Source organism: Thermobia domestica, chromosome 7 (genome assembly GCF_964235325.1).
Source record: "Thermobia domestica chromosome 7, izTheDome1.hap1.1, whole genome shotgun sequence".
NCBI lineage: Eukaryota > Metazoa > Arthropoda > Insecta > Zygentoma > Lepismatidae > Thermobia > Thermobia domestica.
Window position 1 is genome coordinate 160892535 of NC_137460.1, and position 20438 is coordinate 160912972.

General features: G+C 35.3%; 1 protein-coding gene across 1 annotated transcript in view; it reads left to right on the forward strand.

Annotated features, from left to right (window-relative positions):
- LOC145689392 (uncharacterized) overlaps positions 1–20438 on the forward strand; it is a 38144-nt gene that overhangs the window by 14270 nt on the left and 3436 nt on the right. The window contains exons 3-4 of the mRNA XM_081763545.1: positions 234–713; positions 12546–13122. Of these exons, the coding sequence (XP_081619671.1) occupies positions 234–713; positions 12546–13122 (1057 nt within the window). The remainder of the gene's footprint in view (positions 1–233; positions 714–12545; positions 13123–20438) is intronic.

The window sequence follows — 20438 nt, forward strand, 5'->3', positions numbered from 1 at the left end:
TTTTTAGATAGCAAAGTAAAGAGAACAAAGGAAGGAAATTTTATAACATCGTGGTTTCAAAAAGAATGTGCATCAGAAATTTACTGCAATAAAAGAAGTGATGTCGATGAAGGAACAAAAATGAATTTCATTAGGAATATGGAAAAGAAGATCAAAATGATAAATACGAAGGAAGATTAAAAGGAGAAAGATATAGAAAGACTATGGGAACAATTGAAAGACAATGGTTACAGTGAAAAGGACAAGAAAAAGAGCAGGAAGAGAAGTAAGAAAAGTGAGAAAGAAGAAGAGAAAGAAGAGGACAAGAAGAAAAGATGTCATGGTATTGAAAGTGCAGGGGTGATATCAGAGAAGATAAGAAGAATTCTTAAGAGAGAAGGTATTAAGACGTACAGGCAAGGAGGAATGAAGATAATAGATATCATCAAGAAAAAGAGGATGAGAACGTCAGCGGAATTATGTAAGAAAGAAGTGATATATGAAATACCGTGTGGGATGTGTGATAAGGTGTATATAGGAGAAACCAAGAAGAGAATACAAGAACGTTTAAAACAGCATAAAGATGATGTAAGATTGAAGAGAGACACGAATGCCATTTACAAGCACGTAGATGAAACAGGCCACGAAATAAACTCGGAAGGAGCGAAAATATTGAAATATGAAGGGAGACATCTGGTTAGGAAGTGGAAAGAAGCGAAGAGGATAAAAGAAGTGTATGTTAAAGCTGTGAACTTGAATAGTGGTTTGAGTATTAATGAAGAATGGGAAGACATTTTGAAAAGAGAAGAAAGAAGAAAGAAGAAAAGTAGAATATAAGGACAATATAGAGTTAAATTTTATTTATATGTTTTTCAATATTCACGTAGTTAATTAGTAATCAATATTCAGGTAGAAAAGTTAGTATTCAATATTAGGTGGAAAATTTCTATATTTAGATAGTTAATTGGTATTTAATTTAGTTAATATATATTAAAAGAAATATAAAGATTAGTTAACAATGTATTATTTCTGTTAAGAGTTTAAAATTGTCACAACAATGGGCATATATTTTGAATTTTAATGAAAAATGAAAAAATGATTCTTGATTGGTAGAGATAAATTATGTTATTTTATCTATGATTTCAGTTGGAGCAGTAGTTTGAAGAAGGAAGTGATATACTTCCGAAACTGTAACAATTCTCGTTAATTTATATACTAAAGAATATAAACAGCCTTGTAAGAAACTTATGTTTAATTTATGTTTATAATGCATGAAACAATATGAATTTTTAAATCAGTTGTAAACTTTTTCAATGTTTCATGTGAACTAGATACAAATATAACCTATTTCGTAAAGTCGTTAAATGAAAAATGTACTTGACGATTCGTGTCTATATCTGTGGACAGAGTGCGAATTGCAAGGGGGATAATTCGGAAATACCCTTTGGCCATAGCATTCATCCAGTATTCCCTAGCGGATTTCCCCCTCATTCCCCTTCCAATTCGCACACTGTCCACAGATATAGACATGAAACTTCGGACACAACGACTGTGGTAACCGTAATACAGCTAGTGATATCAATATATTTTTGAAATAGGTTATATTTTGTATCTAGTTCACATAAAACATTGAAAAGTATTACAACTGATTTGAAAATTCCTATCGTTTAGAATATATGAACATATAGTGAATTAATATTTTACTTGTAGTTATAAATGACTACTTTATTGGTAAAAAGCAAAAACAAGTTGACTCGAGCGGGAATCGAACGCTGGACCCTTTACACGGGAGTTGCGAATGCTCCACACTCTGCCACACCGCCGTTTGATAATTTTAGGCTTCGTACCATATATACGGCCAGTCGAAACTTTAAGACGCTTTTTCTAGGCTATTTCTGGCTATTGCGCTCTCCCAGTTTAAGTGTGTACTACTACCTCGCGAAAGATGGCCCCTAAGTTCATTTAACAAAGTCTGCCTTGTCCTTGTTAGATATACACATCTCAGGCAAATAAATAGATACAAATGCAAAAGAAGAAGAAGAAGAAAAAATGGAGATCCTAAAAGTAAAATGTTAACAAATTCACCACTCTTCAGAGGGTGCTATATACAATGCACTAAGCAGAGTGTGTCGGTGGGTCGTACTGGGTATGTAGGTTATGGTGGGTCGCTGGTGTATGGTGGGTCACGGCAGATGGTGGGTTACAGTGGGTCACGTCCTGTTGACCCAGGGCCCACGATCTACTTCATCTCTGGTAAGAAGCTTTCAATTCAGCATGGGCGATACAATATAGGCTTTGTTAAATCCGAGACGAGACAAGACAAAGCGTCTGCCTCGTCTCGTTTTCCTAGACGAGACGTGACAGATCCTTGTCTGGACTTGTCGCGTTTTAAATGTCTTGAAAGCATTCCATAGCCCTCTCTCGTCCGATTATCAATTCTAACTTGTAAACTTTGTTACATTTCGAAACCGCATGGCTTCCAATTTTACTTCTATTATTATGAGGTTTACGAAAGAAAATTAGACGAAAGGAGAGTAGATAACAATTTGTCTCGTTTGGGAAACACGAGATGACACCGGGAGAGCCACGAAACCACTGGCGGATCTAGAAGGTAAAAACTGGAGGGGCTGCCTGAATTTAGACTATGATAAGTATATCATGACCTTACTTTAAATTTTCAAAACTATATAAATAATAGCTTAAATTATTTTCATCAATCTGAAAGTGGGGGGCCTACACCCCCCGCCCCGAGCTAGATCCGTCACTGCACAAGACGAAACACAGGCTTTTTCTCGCCTCTCTAAAACGAGGCATTTTTACATTACGAGACGAAACAGGCAACCATGTTTTGTCTAGCGCATCATAACCATTCCTTTTATAAAATTCTGTTTTCATCTCATTATCAAGTTATTTCTCGAAATCCGACCTCGGATCATCTTCTTTTCATTGACCGTCATTGTTTCCTTCACTAACTTGTGTTCATAATTGTAATTTTTTAAGAAATCATTCTAGTTTCTATGGTTTTCATTGCACGGTCAGTCTACGGTTTTCATTCTACCGCTTGTGATGTGGAATTAACATATGATAGGTTATAATGGTGTTGTGACTGTTTGTTATGTGTCTAATTGTTTGAAACCAGTGTATATTTAGATAATCGATATTATGTGGGGTTAATTGCATTAATCTATTTCTACTTAACTGTCTATGTATGGTATATCTATAAGTGTAGCGTTCTACGTTTCCCTTTGTAGAACAAAGTTGTTTGAAGGCTCTGGATTAAGTCTAATGGAATTGTATAATAGTCTAGGCATGTAACTTTGTTGGGGAAATGGAAGTTAGAACTACAGCATGAAGTGTGGAAAGAGGGATCTTTCCTTTTTTTCTCTTGAAATGTGTCTAATGCATTGCTTGTTCCGTTCACTGTATCGCTATCTGTCCTCGCTGCTTCCTTGAGGCGTTATTCAGCGTGCCTCGGTGGCTAGCCTCTGCATAACAAAACTCACGAGTGTAATATGCATGATTCACTGTGTAACGCAGTGTTGCAAAAACTTCGTTTTGTCGTTCACAAATATCAATATCAATATATTTGCTGTCTTGTCTTGAATATCAATAAAACTTGTTGTGGAAAAAAAATAACTGAATACGAATCTGCTAAAAGTCTAGTTATATAGTTTAATATTGAAGTCTCAATGTGGTCCCTCATCCCAAAACTTGTGATTGTTTTCACAGGACACATTTGGGAAGAGAGGGAGTTGTGTAAGTCACAATATTTTGGCATTCGAGACATTAGTGATATGTTATTCGGATCTTGGAACCTTAGGTGTTAACGCTTGCAATTATTACTTTGCTGTTTTATGGCTGTTTGTATTCGGCATTCTTATTATGTAAGCATCTATTTGTCATCTCGTTGATTTGAATGGAAGCACCACACTCTCAGTTCCGGGAGCATCTCTCTCTCTCTCTGCAATACGCACATTTCTGAAGAAATTTGCCTATCGTAGAGACTCGCATGGGCGAAATGCAAGAAAATGTCTAGTTTTTCCGGTCACCACGCTCTGATACAACCCCTGATTAAATATACTTGCTTCCTCATTTTCATTGTCTCACTTCTCTAATAACTTTCACCGAAATTTTTAACTCGTTTTCACTTAACATATTAAACGGGTAGTACGCTCTCTTTTACCACCTTTCCTGTGCTGTATACATTATTCAAAAAAAAAAAAATATATATATACTACTTGCAGCTGATTCGAACCGCCGTTCTTTGGTTTTGTAATCTAGCGTTTAATCACTACACCAAGATCGTTGCTTGGTAAACGCTTAGCTGCTGGCATATTTGTTGTATTTGTATTTTATAAAATTTGTTGTATTTGCATTCTTATATTATGAATTTCGAGTGAATTGGAATAAGGTTACAAGGCACTGAAAATTCGATTTTTCAAAAGTTTTTTCCTCTTTTTAAACCCGTTTGGATAAAAACCTCATCCAATTACATAACGCCTGAGATTCAACACCGCGTAAGTAACATTTCACCAACTTTACAGGGGAGACTAAAAACTGTTTGGAAACTATCTGTAACCTCATTATACGCGGTATTACTTTTAAGGGAATAACAGAGCCATTTGTCGTAATATAGCTATACTACTTAACCAGATTGTACGCTATCATATGCTTATTCTAATGGTATCAAAAACTCAAATTCGCGAAAATTGGAGATATGCGGTATTGAATGTCGGGCGACGAAAATAGCTTTCAATAGCTTTCAATAGATGTCAAGATCATATAACCGTATACAGCAATTTGATATCTCATATCATTCTGGAGATATGGTAAAAATTGTTAAAGTTTGTAACGCTGCTTAAAAATATGTAATTCCGAGATCTTATTGTAATTATATCTACGAAAAAGTATTGTAATGTTATAGAAGCAAAATAAATAAATGTTTTAAAAGGTTCCCACAAATACTCCATTTTAAGCAATATATCGAATTTTACTATTTATTCACATCTCCCGATTTGTTTGAGATATCAAATTGCTGGAAACGGTCTTATGATCTTTATGCCTGTTGAAAACCATGTACGTAATTCGATGTGATACTGATCTAAGCACTTTTTTCTTTAAATAAAGTAACTTGAAAAAAATCAAGTTTTCAATTCCTTGTAACTTCGTTTCTACTTGTTCCAAATACGTCGTATGATGACTGTAGTATTCGATATTCAGACACTGGATGTGCATTATCCCGTCCGTCTCATTTAAACTATTACTGTTTTAAAACCTTCCAAAATTTGTTTGTTTTTGTATGTTTGTGCTACTGCAGTGTCCTTAATTTACAACACTGTATAACAAGCCTAGTATTATATGTTTTCGTTTTACATATAGATTTCCACTTGAAATATGTAATAAGCTGACGTAGTGCTATTTGAAAAATACATTATGTTGGGTTGGCAACGCTGTTAAATTTGTGGTATCACAGAGTATGCCAAACAATATCCCCTCGCTGATATTTGGTACAAGCTTTCGGTGTTTTTGTCCCTCCATTAGTTTAAAAGTTACAAGGGCATATAAAGATAAATGGTCCTTCCTGTTTATACTACTGTGCAAAAACTTTAGAAAGAAGGTAAAATTCACATGCTGTGTCACTCTCAAGTGGCATAGATCGATTAAACATGAACCATATATAAAGTGTAGTGCTACAACATAATAGAGGAAACAGCAGAAAGAAGCATGTGATTAGAAGATCAAAAATAGCACTCTTATACAGAGGTAATAACTTTCACTGAAAGTGCTGCAACTCATGATGGAACCCTCGCATCACAGTAGGAGGGAAATGGTCCTTAGAAGAGCGTGTGATCACTATGGACAGCGATACCTGCTCTGCAATGTTCTCCTATGCTGCTCAAAAAAGTTGGTAATGATTGTTGTGGTATGGAGTTCCATTACTCCACCAACGCTGTGACAACTGCTGGATGGTCTTTGGTGCATCCGGACGGTGCTGCAAGATGCCACCCTATAACATCCTACACGTGCTTGATGCCATTTAAGTTAAGGGAACAGGCAAATCAATCTACTTATGAATATTCTCTCGTTCCAAGAACTCTGTTTCCTATACTTTTAGATGCGATCCCATATTATCATCCATAAAGATGAAGCTGGGCTAGACTGCTCGTCTTAAAAGGTGCACGTGGAAGAGTCTCAATGTTGACAATAATGTGCACGTGGAAGAGTATCACAATAATGTTGACTAGTTAGTATACCACGTTCAAGGATTTGGAGATAGGTATGTTCTTGCAACATTATGCCTCCCCACACAAGAACACCTGCATTGCCAAAAGGATCATGTTTTGGGTTCATTGCGTGTTCCCAATTCTCGCCAGATCAGTGTACGTAAGAATCACTACTCACACTGAATATGTTCTCATGTGAGTAGAGAACGCGGGTAACATTCATAAGTCCTAAACGGCACAAGACCTCAACGACATAAGTCCTAAAATTATAGGCACTAGTCCTAAATTTTAGATCTTGCGTCTTTTAGGACTAGTGCCGTTTAGGTCTTGTGCCGCGAAATGATTTTTAGGACTTATGCCGTTTAGAACTGGTGCCGCGAAATGATTTTTTAGGTCTTGTGCCATTTAGGTCTTATGCCGTTTAGGACTTGTGCCGTTTAGGTCTTATGCCTTTTTCATTCATCTGCTTTAGTTCTGAAATTCGCCCCCACCACACGAAATTGTGACGATGCAGTAACTAGTTGGCAATAATGTTACGAATGTAGCTAAGTCAAACGGTAACAGCTATATTTGCACTACTAAAATTATTATTATCTGTTCTGCAGTTATACATGAATTACATTATAACCTATTTAATTCTTAAGAATTAATTATATAATTGCTTAAGAAATTCGTTTCTTTCAAATGGAGTTACAAGAATCTTATAACACATTTCTACAAAAGAATTTAATAAAAATGTTTAAACAGCATATTTTACCAGACTTTTCTGAAACCAAGCAAGCATCCAGAATTGTAATATATATATAGTCTGTGGAGTGTATTTTATTAAGAGTAGGACAAAAGCCCACTAACTTTCCAAAGGTAGGACAAAAGACCACCAAAGTTTGCTTAATTAGGGCAAAAGTCCACTAGATACTTCACAAGTGAACATTAAATACCGACTATATACATTAAGAACGCAGACAGTTACTATATTTCGCAGTGTGTTTTGTAAGAGTTGATATGTATAAGCAAGAAAAATCAACAAATAACGCTAAATTACTTATGTAATACGCAACACAATACGTTTGAAGAAATCAATACATAGTCATTTAGGGAAGTAGCCTGCAAACTTCTCCAGGAGAGCAGGCTTTTTCATATTAAAAATAAACCAAAAGTATATTTCCAAATTACGAAAGCTTCAGTAAGGCAATAAATATATACATATAACACACGTACATAAATACATATATTATTATTATATTTTCAGCTTGTTAAGTTTTTGAAACCTGGGTCTTGATAGTGCGTGAATTTAAAACTACAGCTTGAGGGAAATATACGAATAAGAAATCGGAAACCGTTTATGAAAGTCCATTTGTTTGACTGTCTTCATCTTCTTTACTCTTATATAAAAGAGTAACACAAGTGACTTTCTAGGTATACTACTACAAGTCAGGGTTTGAAAAAACCCAACCCACCCAAATACTCAACCCAGGTATTTTTGAAAAAAAAAAAACAACCCACCTAGGCCGATATGGGTTTTTCGGGCATTTTCGGGTTTAATTGTTTTTTTTTTTTTAATATTTCAATGTCTTTGGGGTAAAAGTGTTAAAATGTGATTTATATTGTCATTGTCACAACTTGCAACAATTTTCTATTCACTGCTGTTTATAAAAAAACGCCATTTTGAAATTTTACATTGGATAGCCGATAAAATCTATATAGCAAATTTAGAATGTCTCGTGCTTCTACCCTTAATATTTCAACTTAAAAATCCGAAAATTGCACCATGTAAAGTGGATATCTGATATTTTGAAAAATGGCCGCCATTTTGAAATTTTACGTTGGATCGCCGCCAAAATATATACGACTAATTTAGACTGTCTCGTGCTTCTACTCTGAAAATTTCAACTTAAAAAGACCGAAAATTGCTCTTTGTAGCGTGGATACCCACTACTTTGAAAAAAAAAATGGCCGCCATTTTGAAAGTTTATGTTGGTATGCCACCAAAATCTATACAGGAAATTTTAAGTATCTCATGCTTGTACCCTGGAAATTTAAACGTAAAAGACCGAAAGTTGTACCCTGTAGTGTGTGTGTAGCACAGGCAGACAAGCGAACAATGTAGATGTGACCTTCGCCAAATATGAATACTAAATATACAAATTTAAAACAAAGATATAATTCATGTTTTAGAAAATACATGTTTTAAAATATCTTACATGAAATAAATATTTTCCAGTGTAAAACAGATAGTTTTATTGTTGAAGTTCACTTCCGATGCTTTGTGCGTTCCATTACGGAATTTCCCGATCACTTGTAGCAAGACGGTTCTTTTCCGGAAATTAATTTAAAACAATTAACAAAGATATAATTCATATTTTATAAAGTAAATGTTTCAAAATGTTAAAATGAAATTAAATATCTCCCAGCGTAAAATAAATAGTCTTATTGTTGAAGTATTCATTTCCGCTGCTTTGTGCGTTCAATTGCGGGAATTTCCCGAGCACTTCTTTCACGATGAGTTTTTCCCGAAAATGCAGCTTTCTTTACTATACATCGAAACTTCCACTAGTACGGTAGTTCAATTCAGCACTTGAAATAGTAAGCGTTGCGTAGTCTTCGGAACTTCAAGCATTAAGCTTCTTAAATTTCACAAGAATTTTTACTCTATTGCTGGTGTTAATTCTACAGAATGCTTATTTGAAGAGTACACTGAGGAAAAAAAATTATAGGTGGCGTACTTAAAAAGATAGGTGACATGCGTAATTCCTGTAGTTTTTGGACCTAACATACAGCAGACGTATAACTGAAAATGCATGTTTTATAATACTTTCCGTATAAGTGTTCCATCTATACGTACTTTCCGTATGAAACAATATAGGCGGTCAGGATCTCATACAAATGGACGTATATAACATACGTATGGCTGAGGATTGTAACTTAAGTATATGCATGTGATATACGGAACACTGTTAGATATCAGACATCCTGCAATGGCATGATGTAACATCTAAGGGAAGTTCCTATGTAGCATACGGATAACGTATGCTCCGTACTGATTTCTATAGTAAGCAAGAGGATACCATATATTTGTACAATATACCGCTGTCCGGAGAGCGGATTTTTCTCAATGTAGCAACAAATGACTGAACTAAACTATTGTTGGAAAACCAACTGGAGAATATTTGTGTTATCATCAAAGATAAGAAATAATACTAATAGTTTTACTAATGTATTTACTGGTAATGCCGGTGCCTATGGCCTTAAATCCATCAAACATATATGGATAACGTCACTCGGCGTCGCCGAGTTGGTGAGCGCACAATTCACGGAAAGTATTTTCTAAAACATAAAATTGCATGTTTTACTTCGAATAGGCTATAAGCATAATCCATACATTAATTTGTATTGTAATTATCTTAAAGATTTTTAAAAAATAAATTCAGTGCATTCAGAACTTTATAATAGTCTTATGTTGAATATTGTATACTTTAACACGAAAGCACCTAATTTGCCCATAGGAAATCCAAAATCTGATAAAAATCACTTGCAATGTGGTCACCTTAGTTGTACCAATAATATACTAATAAAAAGCTCAAAAACCCAGGCGGGTTTTAAAGTAGTTTTTTTAGGTGGGTCCAACCCGAAAAAACCCGGTGTTTTTTTTTTCGGGCTGGGCCCACTTGGGCAAACCCTGCTACAAGTAGTCATGAAATTTTAATTTTTAAAAAATCATTTTCTTGCGAAAGCAGGATATAAGAAAGAATTTTTGGAAATAGGTATCGTAAAAAGGGTGGGGTAAGATTAAAAAAAAAAAAAAAGGAGTAGCGTATCTCGCAAATCTCTAAAGCTAGTAAGATGAAACTTGACGTATTTATAAACTTTGCACTGTAAAACAAATAAACAAACAAAAAACCTGAAAATTCAAGGGAAAGAACAAAGGGTTGACTTTCTTTAATGTTCGAATTCCCCATTACTTTTTCAGAAAATATTTATAAAGTAAATAAGGATTTGCTTAAGCTGGTAATAAAATATATGTTTCAGCGTCTTGAAAATTACATTTCTAAGAGGGAAGGAGGTTCAATTTCTATAATATTAAAATTTTCCGCTGCTTATGAGATTTAGGCAGAAAATTCCTTTCCTTTAGGTCTGCGTTCGTCGTTAAACAAATGAGAATACAAAGTGGATGATTAATTAGGTTCTTTTCATTATTTTAACATGTTGACGTAGTTTAATTTTTTTAAAGACTTTCTTTCACATTATAGTATAAACATTATTAATTTGCTGTAATTATTAAACACAGACTCACTTGGGGGCCAAAAGTTTGTTTTGGGTGTTAAGCCATCATTTGTCGTCCGTGACATAACCTTTGATTTTAACTTCACGTAAGATCAAGACTCAGGTCTAAAAAATGTAGCATATTTGTAATATATTATTATTATTATTATTATTATTATTATTATTATTATTATTATTATTATTATTATTATTATTATTATTATTATTATTATTATTACTAGTCCAACGGTAACAGCTATGTTAGTAATACTAAAACTATTGTTAATAATGGTAACGAGTAAAGAGTAGTTAATTACGAGTATGACAACTATTTGCTACGGAAAGAGTTGAGTAAGATAAATATATGTGTAAAAATAATTTACTTCAAATCAACACAAAGAAAGCAAAATTTATGACGTATATAACTAAAACACAATTATGTTACTAATACAATGTCAGTGGTGTGGAAATAGAAAGAAACAAATACAGACATGAAAGATCTGGGAATCACATTTGATAGGTCGTTAATATATATAGGTATCGCTGCAGCAAACTTGAAGATCATTATCTTAACGGAAACTTGGCTGTGTGACAATATTTACAATAGTGAATTTATCGATAATAGATATAATGTATTTAGACAAGACAGACCTAATAGAACGGGAGGGGGTGTTCTTGTTGCAGTATCAAATGAAATACATGTTGAAAGTTTGATAATGAATATTGAAGATATGGAAGTGTTTGTCTCAAATTGGTAATGGGTGGCAAACTTTACTACTTAATATCGGTATATTTTCCACCCAATTCTAAAATTGATAAATATCATGATTTTTTTAGCAGGGTTGAGAGCATACAAAATATTCAATATCATGAAATGATTATCGTTGGTGATTTCAATATTCCGTCAGTTACAGATTCTTCTTATAACTTTATGCAGGGTGGATCTGTTTGTATCTCATTAGCAAATTTTTTGTCTTTATATAATTTACAATCATATAACTCTATAAAAAATAATTATAACAAAACTTTGGATTTAGTGTTATCTAATGTGAAGAGTGGTATTGCAGTAAGTCATAATATGTGTCCTTTTGTAAAAGAGATAAACATCATCCTTCTCTTACTTGTCAATTTTATATCAAGGAGCAGGTTAAGAAAATCAACTGTAGTCCAATCACTGTATACAATTATGCGAAAGCAGACTTTTATAACTTATACAAGGGACTACAGAGGGAAAATTGGAATAGACTAATTATAAATAAGGATGTTAATAATGCTCTAGATTGTTTCTATAATATTTTCAACAATATTATTGATACATATGTTCCAAAGAGGACGTTACATTAGAAACATTCATACCCATGCTGGTTTACTACAGAAATAATTAATATTTTAAAAGAGAAAGAATATTATAGAAAACGAAAACTGTATTCAGATTATAATCTAAACAAATTTAAGGAATTGCGTAGAAAATTAAAAAGTATTATGGATAAGGCACATAAATCCTATATTTTTCAAACTGAAAATATGATAAATACAAATCCGAAAACCTTTTGGAACTTTATCAACAACAAAAAAGAAAATAAATTAGCAACTAGTAATATGACCTATCGAAAACAATCTCTAGATACCAACAATTGTATTTCCAATGGTTTTGCTGAATTCTTTAAAAGTGTATATTCTCAAGATCCTGCTAATTATAATATAACCGATTCGGTTAACTTGAAGGTATCCCAATGCTTGAATATAAATTTTGTTACTGAAGAGGATTATGTAAAAGCAATTAGAAAGTTGAAACCATCAAAATCCTCGGGACCTGATTTAATACCAGTTTATATATTCAAAGGCTGTGGTGAAGTATTGATGAAACCATTGTGTTATATTTATAATCTTATATTAAGAAACTTGGAAGATCAGTAAAATCCGCCAAATTCACAAAAAAGGTAATCCATCTGAAGTTGAAAACTATAGACCGATATCATTAATTTCTACTCCGTCTAAAATATTTGAACAGATTCTTTATGCTAAAATATATAATCATGTGAAATCTTATTTATCTATATACCAGCATGGATTTTATTCCAGGAGATCTACAGTAACTAACTTAATTAATTTTACTGAATATCTCTCTGATTCACTTGATAGCAAGAATAATGTAGATGCCATCTATACAGATTTCGCTAAAGCCTTTGATAAATTAGATCATGACATATTGCTTAAAAAGTTATCAGCTTTTGGTTTATCAGATAACCTTTTAATATTAATTTCATCGGACTTAAGAGGCCGTAAACAATTTGTGATATTTAATCAAGTCAGTTCCCAATTGTACGAAGTTAATTCTGGCATACCTCAAGGATCGAACCTTGGACCTCTGTTCTTTTTGTTGTTTATTAATGACCTGCCGGCAGTAATAAAACATTCTAATTGTTTAATGTTTGCGGACGATATGAAATTGTATAAGGAAATAAAGACCCACAATGATGCTTTACAATTGCAGGAGGATTTGGATGAGTTTTATAGGTGGAGCATTTTAAATAAACTACATTTTAATGTGAAGAAGTGCTTAGTTATAACTTTTTCTAGAAAACATAATCCATTCCATTTTCAGTATACGCTGAACAAAGAAGCTATTCAAAGAGTTAAAGAAGTAAATGATCTGGGTGTAAGGTTAGACAATAAATTGTGCTTCAATACACACATTTTAAAAATAATAAATGACGGATATAAATCATTGGGATTTTTTATCAGAAGTACGATAGAATTTACAAATATGCAAGCGCTTAAGATTTTATTCAACAGTCTCATTCGTAGTAAGTTGGAGTATGCATCTATAATTTGGACACCTTTTTATAAGTCTATCAATAAGAAAATTGAAAGAGTACAAAATAAATTTTTGAGATACTTGTACTATAAAACATATAAAAGATCATCATACAAAGAAAATGTATCTTATTCAGCGTTGCTAAAAAAGTTTGACTTTATATCTTTGTGTGATAGAAGGCATTTTATGGAACTTGTTTTCCTTCATAAGTCTGTAAATGGAATAATCGATAATCCAGAGTTTCTCAAATTGTTGTACTTTAATATCAACAATACAACAAATCTCTACGAATGAGACCTCCGTTTTGCTGTAAAAGATCATATTCAGAAGCTCATTCAAATTCTCCTGTAATTAGATTATGTAAAAGATATAATAATATTATAAAAATGAATACAGATGTAGATTTTGCTATGCCTTTTCTCATGTATATCAACATAGTAAAGAAAATTATCAAATTTGGTCGAGTTTAATGAAACAAATAGAATATTGACTCTGTAATCCTTGAATAGATGATGTTATTGTTTTATAATGAAATGGTCTGGTGGTTCCAAGGGTAATAAACAATATGATGTTTTCTTTTTAGGTTTTACATTTATATGAACTTTTGCGAACAATAACCTAGACTCGCTAGTTAATCATTATGATTTCATTTAGTTTTAGTATAGATTAACACATTCTCTGTCCTTCTTAGAAATACTCTATGCATATGTATTTATGTTTGTATGTGTATGTATGTATGCGCTTATATGTATACATGTATATATATGTATATGTCTGTGTGTGTGTGTGTATGTATGTATGTGCATGTGAATGTATGTATTTATATTATTATTTTGGATTATGAAATCCCATGTTAATGGAGATAACTTGAAAAGAAGGTATGGAATTCTCTCCTTTTCTTTTCTCTTATTGTAACTTTTATTTACTTATTTTGTTTGAATCTATGTATTTTTGTTCTATTTACGAAATTATTATATTTTACTGTTTGTAAGCCTATTGTAATTGGGGTTTATGCCCTGTAATAGGTACAAAATAAATAAATAAATAAATATTTTGTCACCACACAAATGCCATCATGCAAACAGCAAGAAAGAACAATAGGCTTTATCTATATATATAAAAGTCTATATATATAAAAGAGAACGCACAAAATCCTTTGTCCGCTCATCACGCTAATACGGCTGAACCGATTTCTTTCATTTTTGGGGGGTTGTTAGGATTTGGACCCTAGATGGTTTTTATCATATCACTTTAATTTTCAATTACCAGTGTCTTGAGATAATTGACCAATCAGGTGTCCATACGTACAAAAAATCCTTTGTCCGCTCATCACGCTAATACGGCTGAACCGATTTCTTTCATTTTTGGGGGGTTGTTAGGATGTGGACCCTAGATGGTTTTTATCATATCACTTTAATTTTCAATTACCAGTGTCTTGAGATAATTGACCATTCAGGTGTCCATACGTACAAATCCTTTGTTATTAGTTCATCATAGGTATAAAAATAAACGTATTTATATGCAACCCGCATGACCCTGTGACTCGGCGGGTTAACATAACTGACAGGCGCTATAAATCACTTGAAAGCGAAAAAGTAAAAATTATCTAAGTAACAAAGTTTATTGCGTTCCGGGATGACCGCAGCGAAGCGGGGCGGGTTGGGGTGACCGCAGCGAAGCGGGGCGGGTTAACATAAATGACAGGCGATATAATGTTAACATTAGTGCAATCTTCTATGGTTTTTATCATATCACTTGAAAGCGAAAAAGTAAAAATTATCTAAGTAACAAAGTTTATTGCGTTCCGGGGTGACCGCAGCGAAGCGGGGTGAACGCTGCTAGTTTATTATGTTTTTATTTCAGAACGTGCATTTATATATGTATTTATACAAATAACTTGTAAGAACTAAGCTAGAATCTCGTTCTGTAATATGAAATAGTATATCTAAAACTTTGACTAACAGATTGATAGTATCCTTGGCACGGATGGTAGATGGTAGCACCACAAGAGATTTTTAGGTCCAGTGCCGTTCAGGACTTGTGCCGTTTAGGTGTTATGCCGCTTAGGACTACTGTCGTTTAGGACTTGTTCTGCGAAATGATTTTTAGGTCTTGTGCCATTTAGGACTAGTGCCGTGTCCCCGAGAATGCTACTCCTCCCCTCCACGTTCCAGTTCTGTTGTTTTTTTGGCACCACCCCAAACGATGCCGCCGATACGCGAGTGCCAACGCAACACAAGTTAATAGCCGTCGGGAAAGGGACCACCCTTAGACACTCGATCTGCCACTGTAAAGTAAGATTGGGAGCCTTGCAGTCCTGTTAAATGTATTTACAATCGAACCTGCTATTTGACTTAGTTTCCTTTTTGTTCGTTGCAAAATGTAGCGATCGTCCTCTGCTATAATTGACCGTGGTCAATTACCACCCCTCCTTCGCACATCATTGTCTGTGATTCGGAATCCTCCCCGTACACGTGACAAAATGCTGTGGGAGAAACCAAAAACCTAGGGGACACTTTGTCTTTCTTCCAGTTTCCCGATGATTCTTTCCCGTGTGAAGTCATCCAAATGTTGTCTTTTCGGGCCATGTTGTTGTAACACCACAACAATGCATCTTAACATCTCCCTGAGACACATTGTCTCATCTCTTTCATCAACTGCTCGTTTTGGGGGAGCAGACGCATTCGCCGCTACGGTGCGAGCGGTCCCGGGTTCGATTCCCGGTAGGGCCACTCGGTCGAAAAAGTGTGCAACGCTTTTTCAAGCCAGCTACCCTGAATGAGATTTTCCTTGGTTTTCCTCATACCAGGCAAATGCCGCGGTGATACCTAACTTATAGGTCCCAGGCCGCTTCCTTCCTTCCCCAATCCGTCCCTTCCAATCTTCCTCCCCTTTCCCCGGATAGTGTGCTCGCCGAGGGACGTCATCCCTCAAAACGTGACGGGCTAAATGGCCTTTGATGCCGGAAGCCCAGAAATCTAAAATCCTAAAATCCTCCGCATTCGACGCTACGGTCACTATGACGTCATGCCTTGTAACGGCTTGCTCCAGGTGTACGTGATGGAGACCTGGCAAAATCCTGCCGGGCTTTCATTTATTTCCACCGATTATGTAATATTTCATATGTATCTTGCCTTGTATTCTTCACATAAATCTATATATGGTAGACAGTTTATGTTGAAACGACCTTGTAGCTTTTAATAAATAAAATTCAATTGAATTTTATAAAGTTCAAGTGTTAACAGAGGGACATTGTTTCACATGCTTTGCAATATCATCCGACTAACAGTGTTGCCAATTTAACATAAATATTTTACACGATACTAGGTCACGTTATTGGACATTTCAAATGTACATGTTAAACTAAATACCATATTACAATACTACATTTATATCACATTCAGTGTCACAAAACACGCATGTTCCGGTATCATAAACATCCATACACCTCAAAACTGTGGAGGCCTCTACAACAATAATAACATAATTGACATATTTCTAACAAGAAGAAAGAAAGTTAAAGGGGATTGAAAGTTTGAATTTCTTCAGAAGGTTTTATTTCGAAAAGATATTAGATAAGAGTATCATCCAATCACATAGAATGACAATGAACGTAAAGATCATAACGACGTTAACAGCATTCTGATATAACCCGTTCCGGAGATAGGGCCTATGAGAAACTTGGGTAGATTTCTATACTGTTGCTTAAAATAACCTAGTTCTGGCAAATAGTTTCAAAAATATCGCTTTCCTCTGCCTGCATAACATATTACGGCAATAGTTTCTCGCAATTGTCATTACAACAAATATTCGTAATTCCATAATTTTAAACATTATATACGTTTGGATGACTTATCTAATTTTCAAACAGGAGACATTGTTGGCACTCGGTTACGTGGTGTAAATGTGATGAAAGTGGCAAATATGTTGGGTATGTCGTGAAGGATAGTGTCTCAGGTGATGAGGGCATACAAAACTCATGGCAGAACGACATCGTCGAAAAGAAACATTGATCGGCAGAAAACTGTCAGTAACACATCCCACCGAGCATTGAAATGGATTGTCACTAAGAATTTAAGTGCTACAGTGGTGCAACTAACAGTGAAACACACACAGCACCTCCCACAACCTTTGCCGATAACCACAGTCCACCTCGAGTCAAATAACTTGTTAGACATACGGAGTCGGTTTGTACCGGAGAAACCGCTGGTAAGGAACCTTCACACTTTAACGTCACATCAATTATGTTGTGAAAATGCAATATGTACCGCTGATGACTGGAAGCATGTAGTATGTTCGGATGAGTTATCGTTCGCCTGGCCGTGCTTACGTGTAACGAACGTTCACAGAGTTGTATGATCCGCAGTGTCTCCGCCCAACTGCGAAACAGGGAGGCAAATTTATGTTAGTATGGGCCGCAATATTGTGATATTCAGTGGATCTGTTCTGACGCTTACGGTCGCATCATTCCGCGTGATTTTGTTGCCATTTTAGGGGATCATGTGCGTCCTACGGTTCAGAGGTTATTTACGGGCAATAAAGCCATATTCTGAGGTGATAATACATTCTGTCAAGAAAGTGCTGGGAATTGTATATTTACAAAGCCCAAGGAAAGAGAGCGTTGAAATTCTTCTTGTCGCTACGTTAGCACAACTGTCCTCTATGCTCACGCGGAGTTTGAGCGCAATCTGTCAGTTAGTTTGTTTACAATGCTCCATTTGTCAGTTCATCGCAAGTGTGTGTGCGCGATTTTTACAATGGATGAAACTATTGAACAAAGAATCTGTTTGAAATGTTTCATTCCAAATGGAATTACGCGTGCCGAAGCGCTGAAAATGTTACATAAGGCTTACGGTGAATCGGCTTTATCAAAACACTGCGTATGAGTAGTATAGTGCATTCAAGAACGGTCGAGAGGTGTTGGAAGATTTGCCTCGGTCTGGTCGACAATCAACGTCTTCAACTAAACTTAACATCGCTAAAGTAAAGGAAATGGTCACTGAAAATCGTCGTTTAAGTCTGAGAGAGATAGCCGCTGAAATGTGTGTTTGCACGAATCAATTCGTACCATTTTATACGATTGTTTGTGCATGAAACGTGTTGCCACTCGACTAGTGCTAACACACCATCTCACAAGGCTATCATTGTGAACGAATTTCTGGCCAAAAACTCAATAAATCTTCTTGAACAACCACCGCATTCCCCTGATCTGGCTCCGGTCGACTTTTTTTTTTTTTTTCAAAATTCAAACTATCACTTCGAGGCACCCATTTTCAGTCGATAGAAGACATCAAAGAGAATTGGCGACGAGTACTGAAGTCGATTCAGAAAAATGCGTTTCAAAAATGTTTTGATAATTGGATTATTCGTTGGCTTAAGTGCATTATTACGGAAGGGGCCTACTTTGAAGGCGATACAATAAATTTGAATGAATAATGCATATTTCGTGTTTTATTGACCAATTCCTGGTACTTTCTTGACAGAATGTACACCAATTCACGCAACTGTAGCTGTTGCGGAGTAATTTGAGGAACATTGGAATGAAGTAGAACACCTCCTCATGCCCTCCCAGTCCCGGATCTAAATCTAATGAACATGTGTGCTCTGTTATGGAGACATTAATTCGGCGAAATTTCCACCTTCATTCTCACTCACGGAAGTGAGTGGTGCACTGCACGCGAATGGTGTAATATTCAACTTGCTACTGTTCACGACCTCCATAATTCCATTTCACGTCGCATGAGAGCTCTTCTGAGGGCGGATAATGCGCGTCCAACGACATACTAATCTGGTAAGTTGTACTTTTTCAGGTGTTTCCGTTAAATTCATAAGTATAAGTATATTGACCTAAGAGTGTCAGAAATATGGCATTGGAAACCAATGCATTGGTCAGCTGAAATGTGCGTCATATGGCCGGCCAGTCACATTATTATCAGTTTCATTTAGTTATACGGTATTGAAATAGCTCTACTGATTGAATTAGCTAGCAGATAGAGGAAAGAACTAAAGTAAATTCTCTTTTTTCATATCCCAGGCAGACGGCACTCGTTCTATCGAGTGATGCATGGTCAGCCAATCGGTTCCCAAGTTCCATTATTTCTGATTTCCTGCACCTGAGTTCGGTACATCTTAACTAAGGTAGCTCACTTGTTATCTCTAATGCTAGATATTTTTTTCTCTCACTAGAAGTGGAACAAGAGTACCGAAGTCGTGCCCGCGTTAATAATTTCGCTAAGCAGGAACTCAGTAACATTTTTTCTCATCTAAACGAACTACGTTTTTTCATTAATGCTTTCATTAATGCATTATTCACATTCACAGTTGGTAAATTTTGACGCATATGCTCATCAGAAATGATGAGTTGGACGACCAAAAAAAAAAAAAAAATCTCCAACGATGTGCGTAAAAGATTGTGGTTGAAGCGGGGAGATCCTTCACGGTCTGTGAGACAGTCCATACTGGTGGCCACGAAGGTTATGCACTAAGTTTGGTAGGGTTGGAAGGTCTTTGTGGATCGCGAGCTGCTGCCACCAGGCAGAACGATGGGCTCGGAATATGTACCATTGAGAATTAGTGCAAATGCAGGGGAAAATTCAAAAGAAACGGCCCGGAACTGAAAGAGTGCCATATATCGGCTGACAACGCCAAACAGTACCCACATTTTTAAGCATTCGTCAGAAATAGGGAGAACTTGGCTGGGAATGTTTAATGCATTCATCATATAGCCTGGATCTTACACCGTCATTTTATCATTTGTTTCCGTCTCTACAGAACTCCCTGAATGGTGTTACGTTAGTTTAAAAAGAAGTTTCTGAACACCACGTGTCTCAATTTTTTGACCAGAAACCACAGAAGTTTTATAGCGACAGGATTTTGGTGTTGACGAAAAAATGACAAAGGATCATCAAACAAATTGATGCATAAATGGTTCTTTACTGTTCCTTTCAAACCACAGTAAGTGTCTTCTCAATTTGGACTCCAACGCTCAATACTTTTTAGACAACCGTATATTTTTAAGGAAAGAAATAACGGTTAGCGGGATTAGTTGTTCTTTTGCCGTATTACATATATTCACAAACTTTCAACATGAGGTTGATTTTACATTTGACGGATTTCTCATTCCAACTCTTTCGTTACTTGAGTTACGGAACTATTCA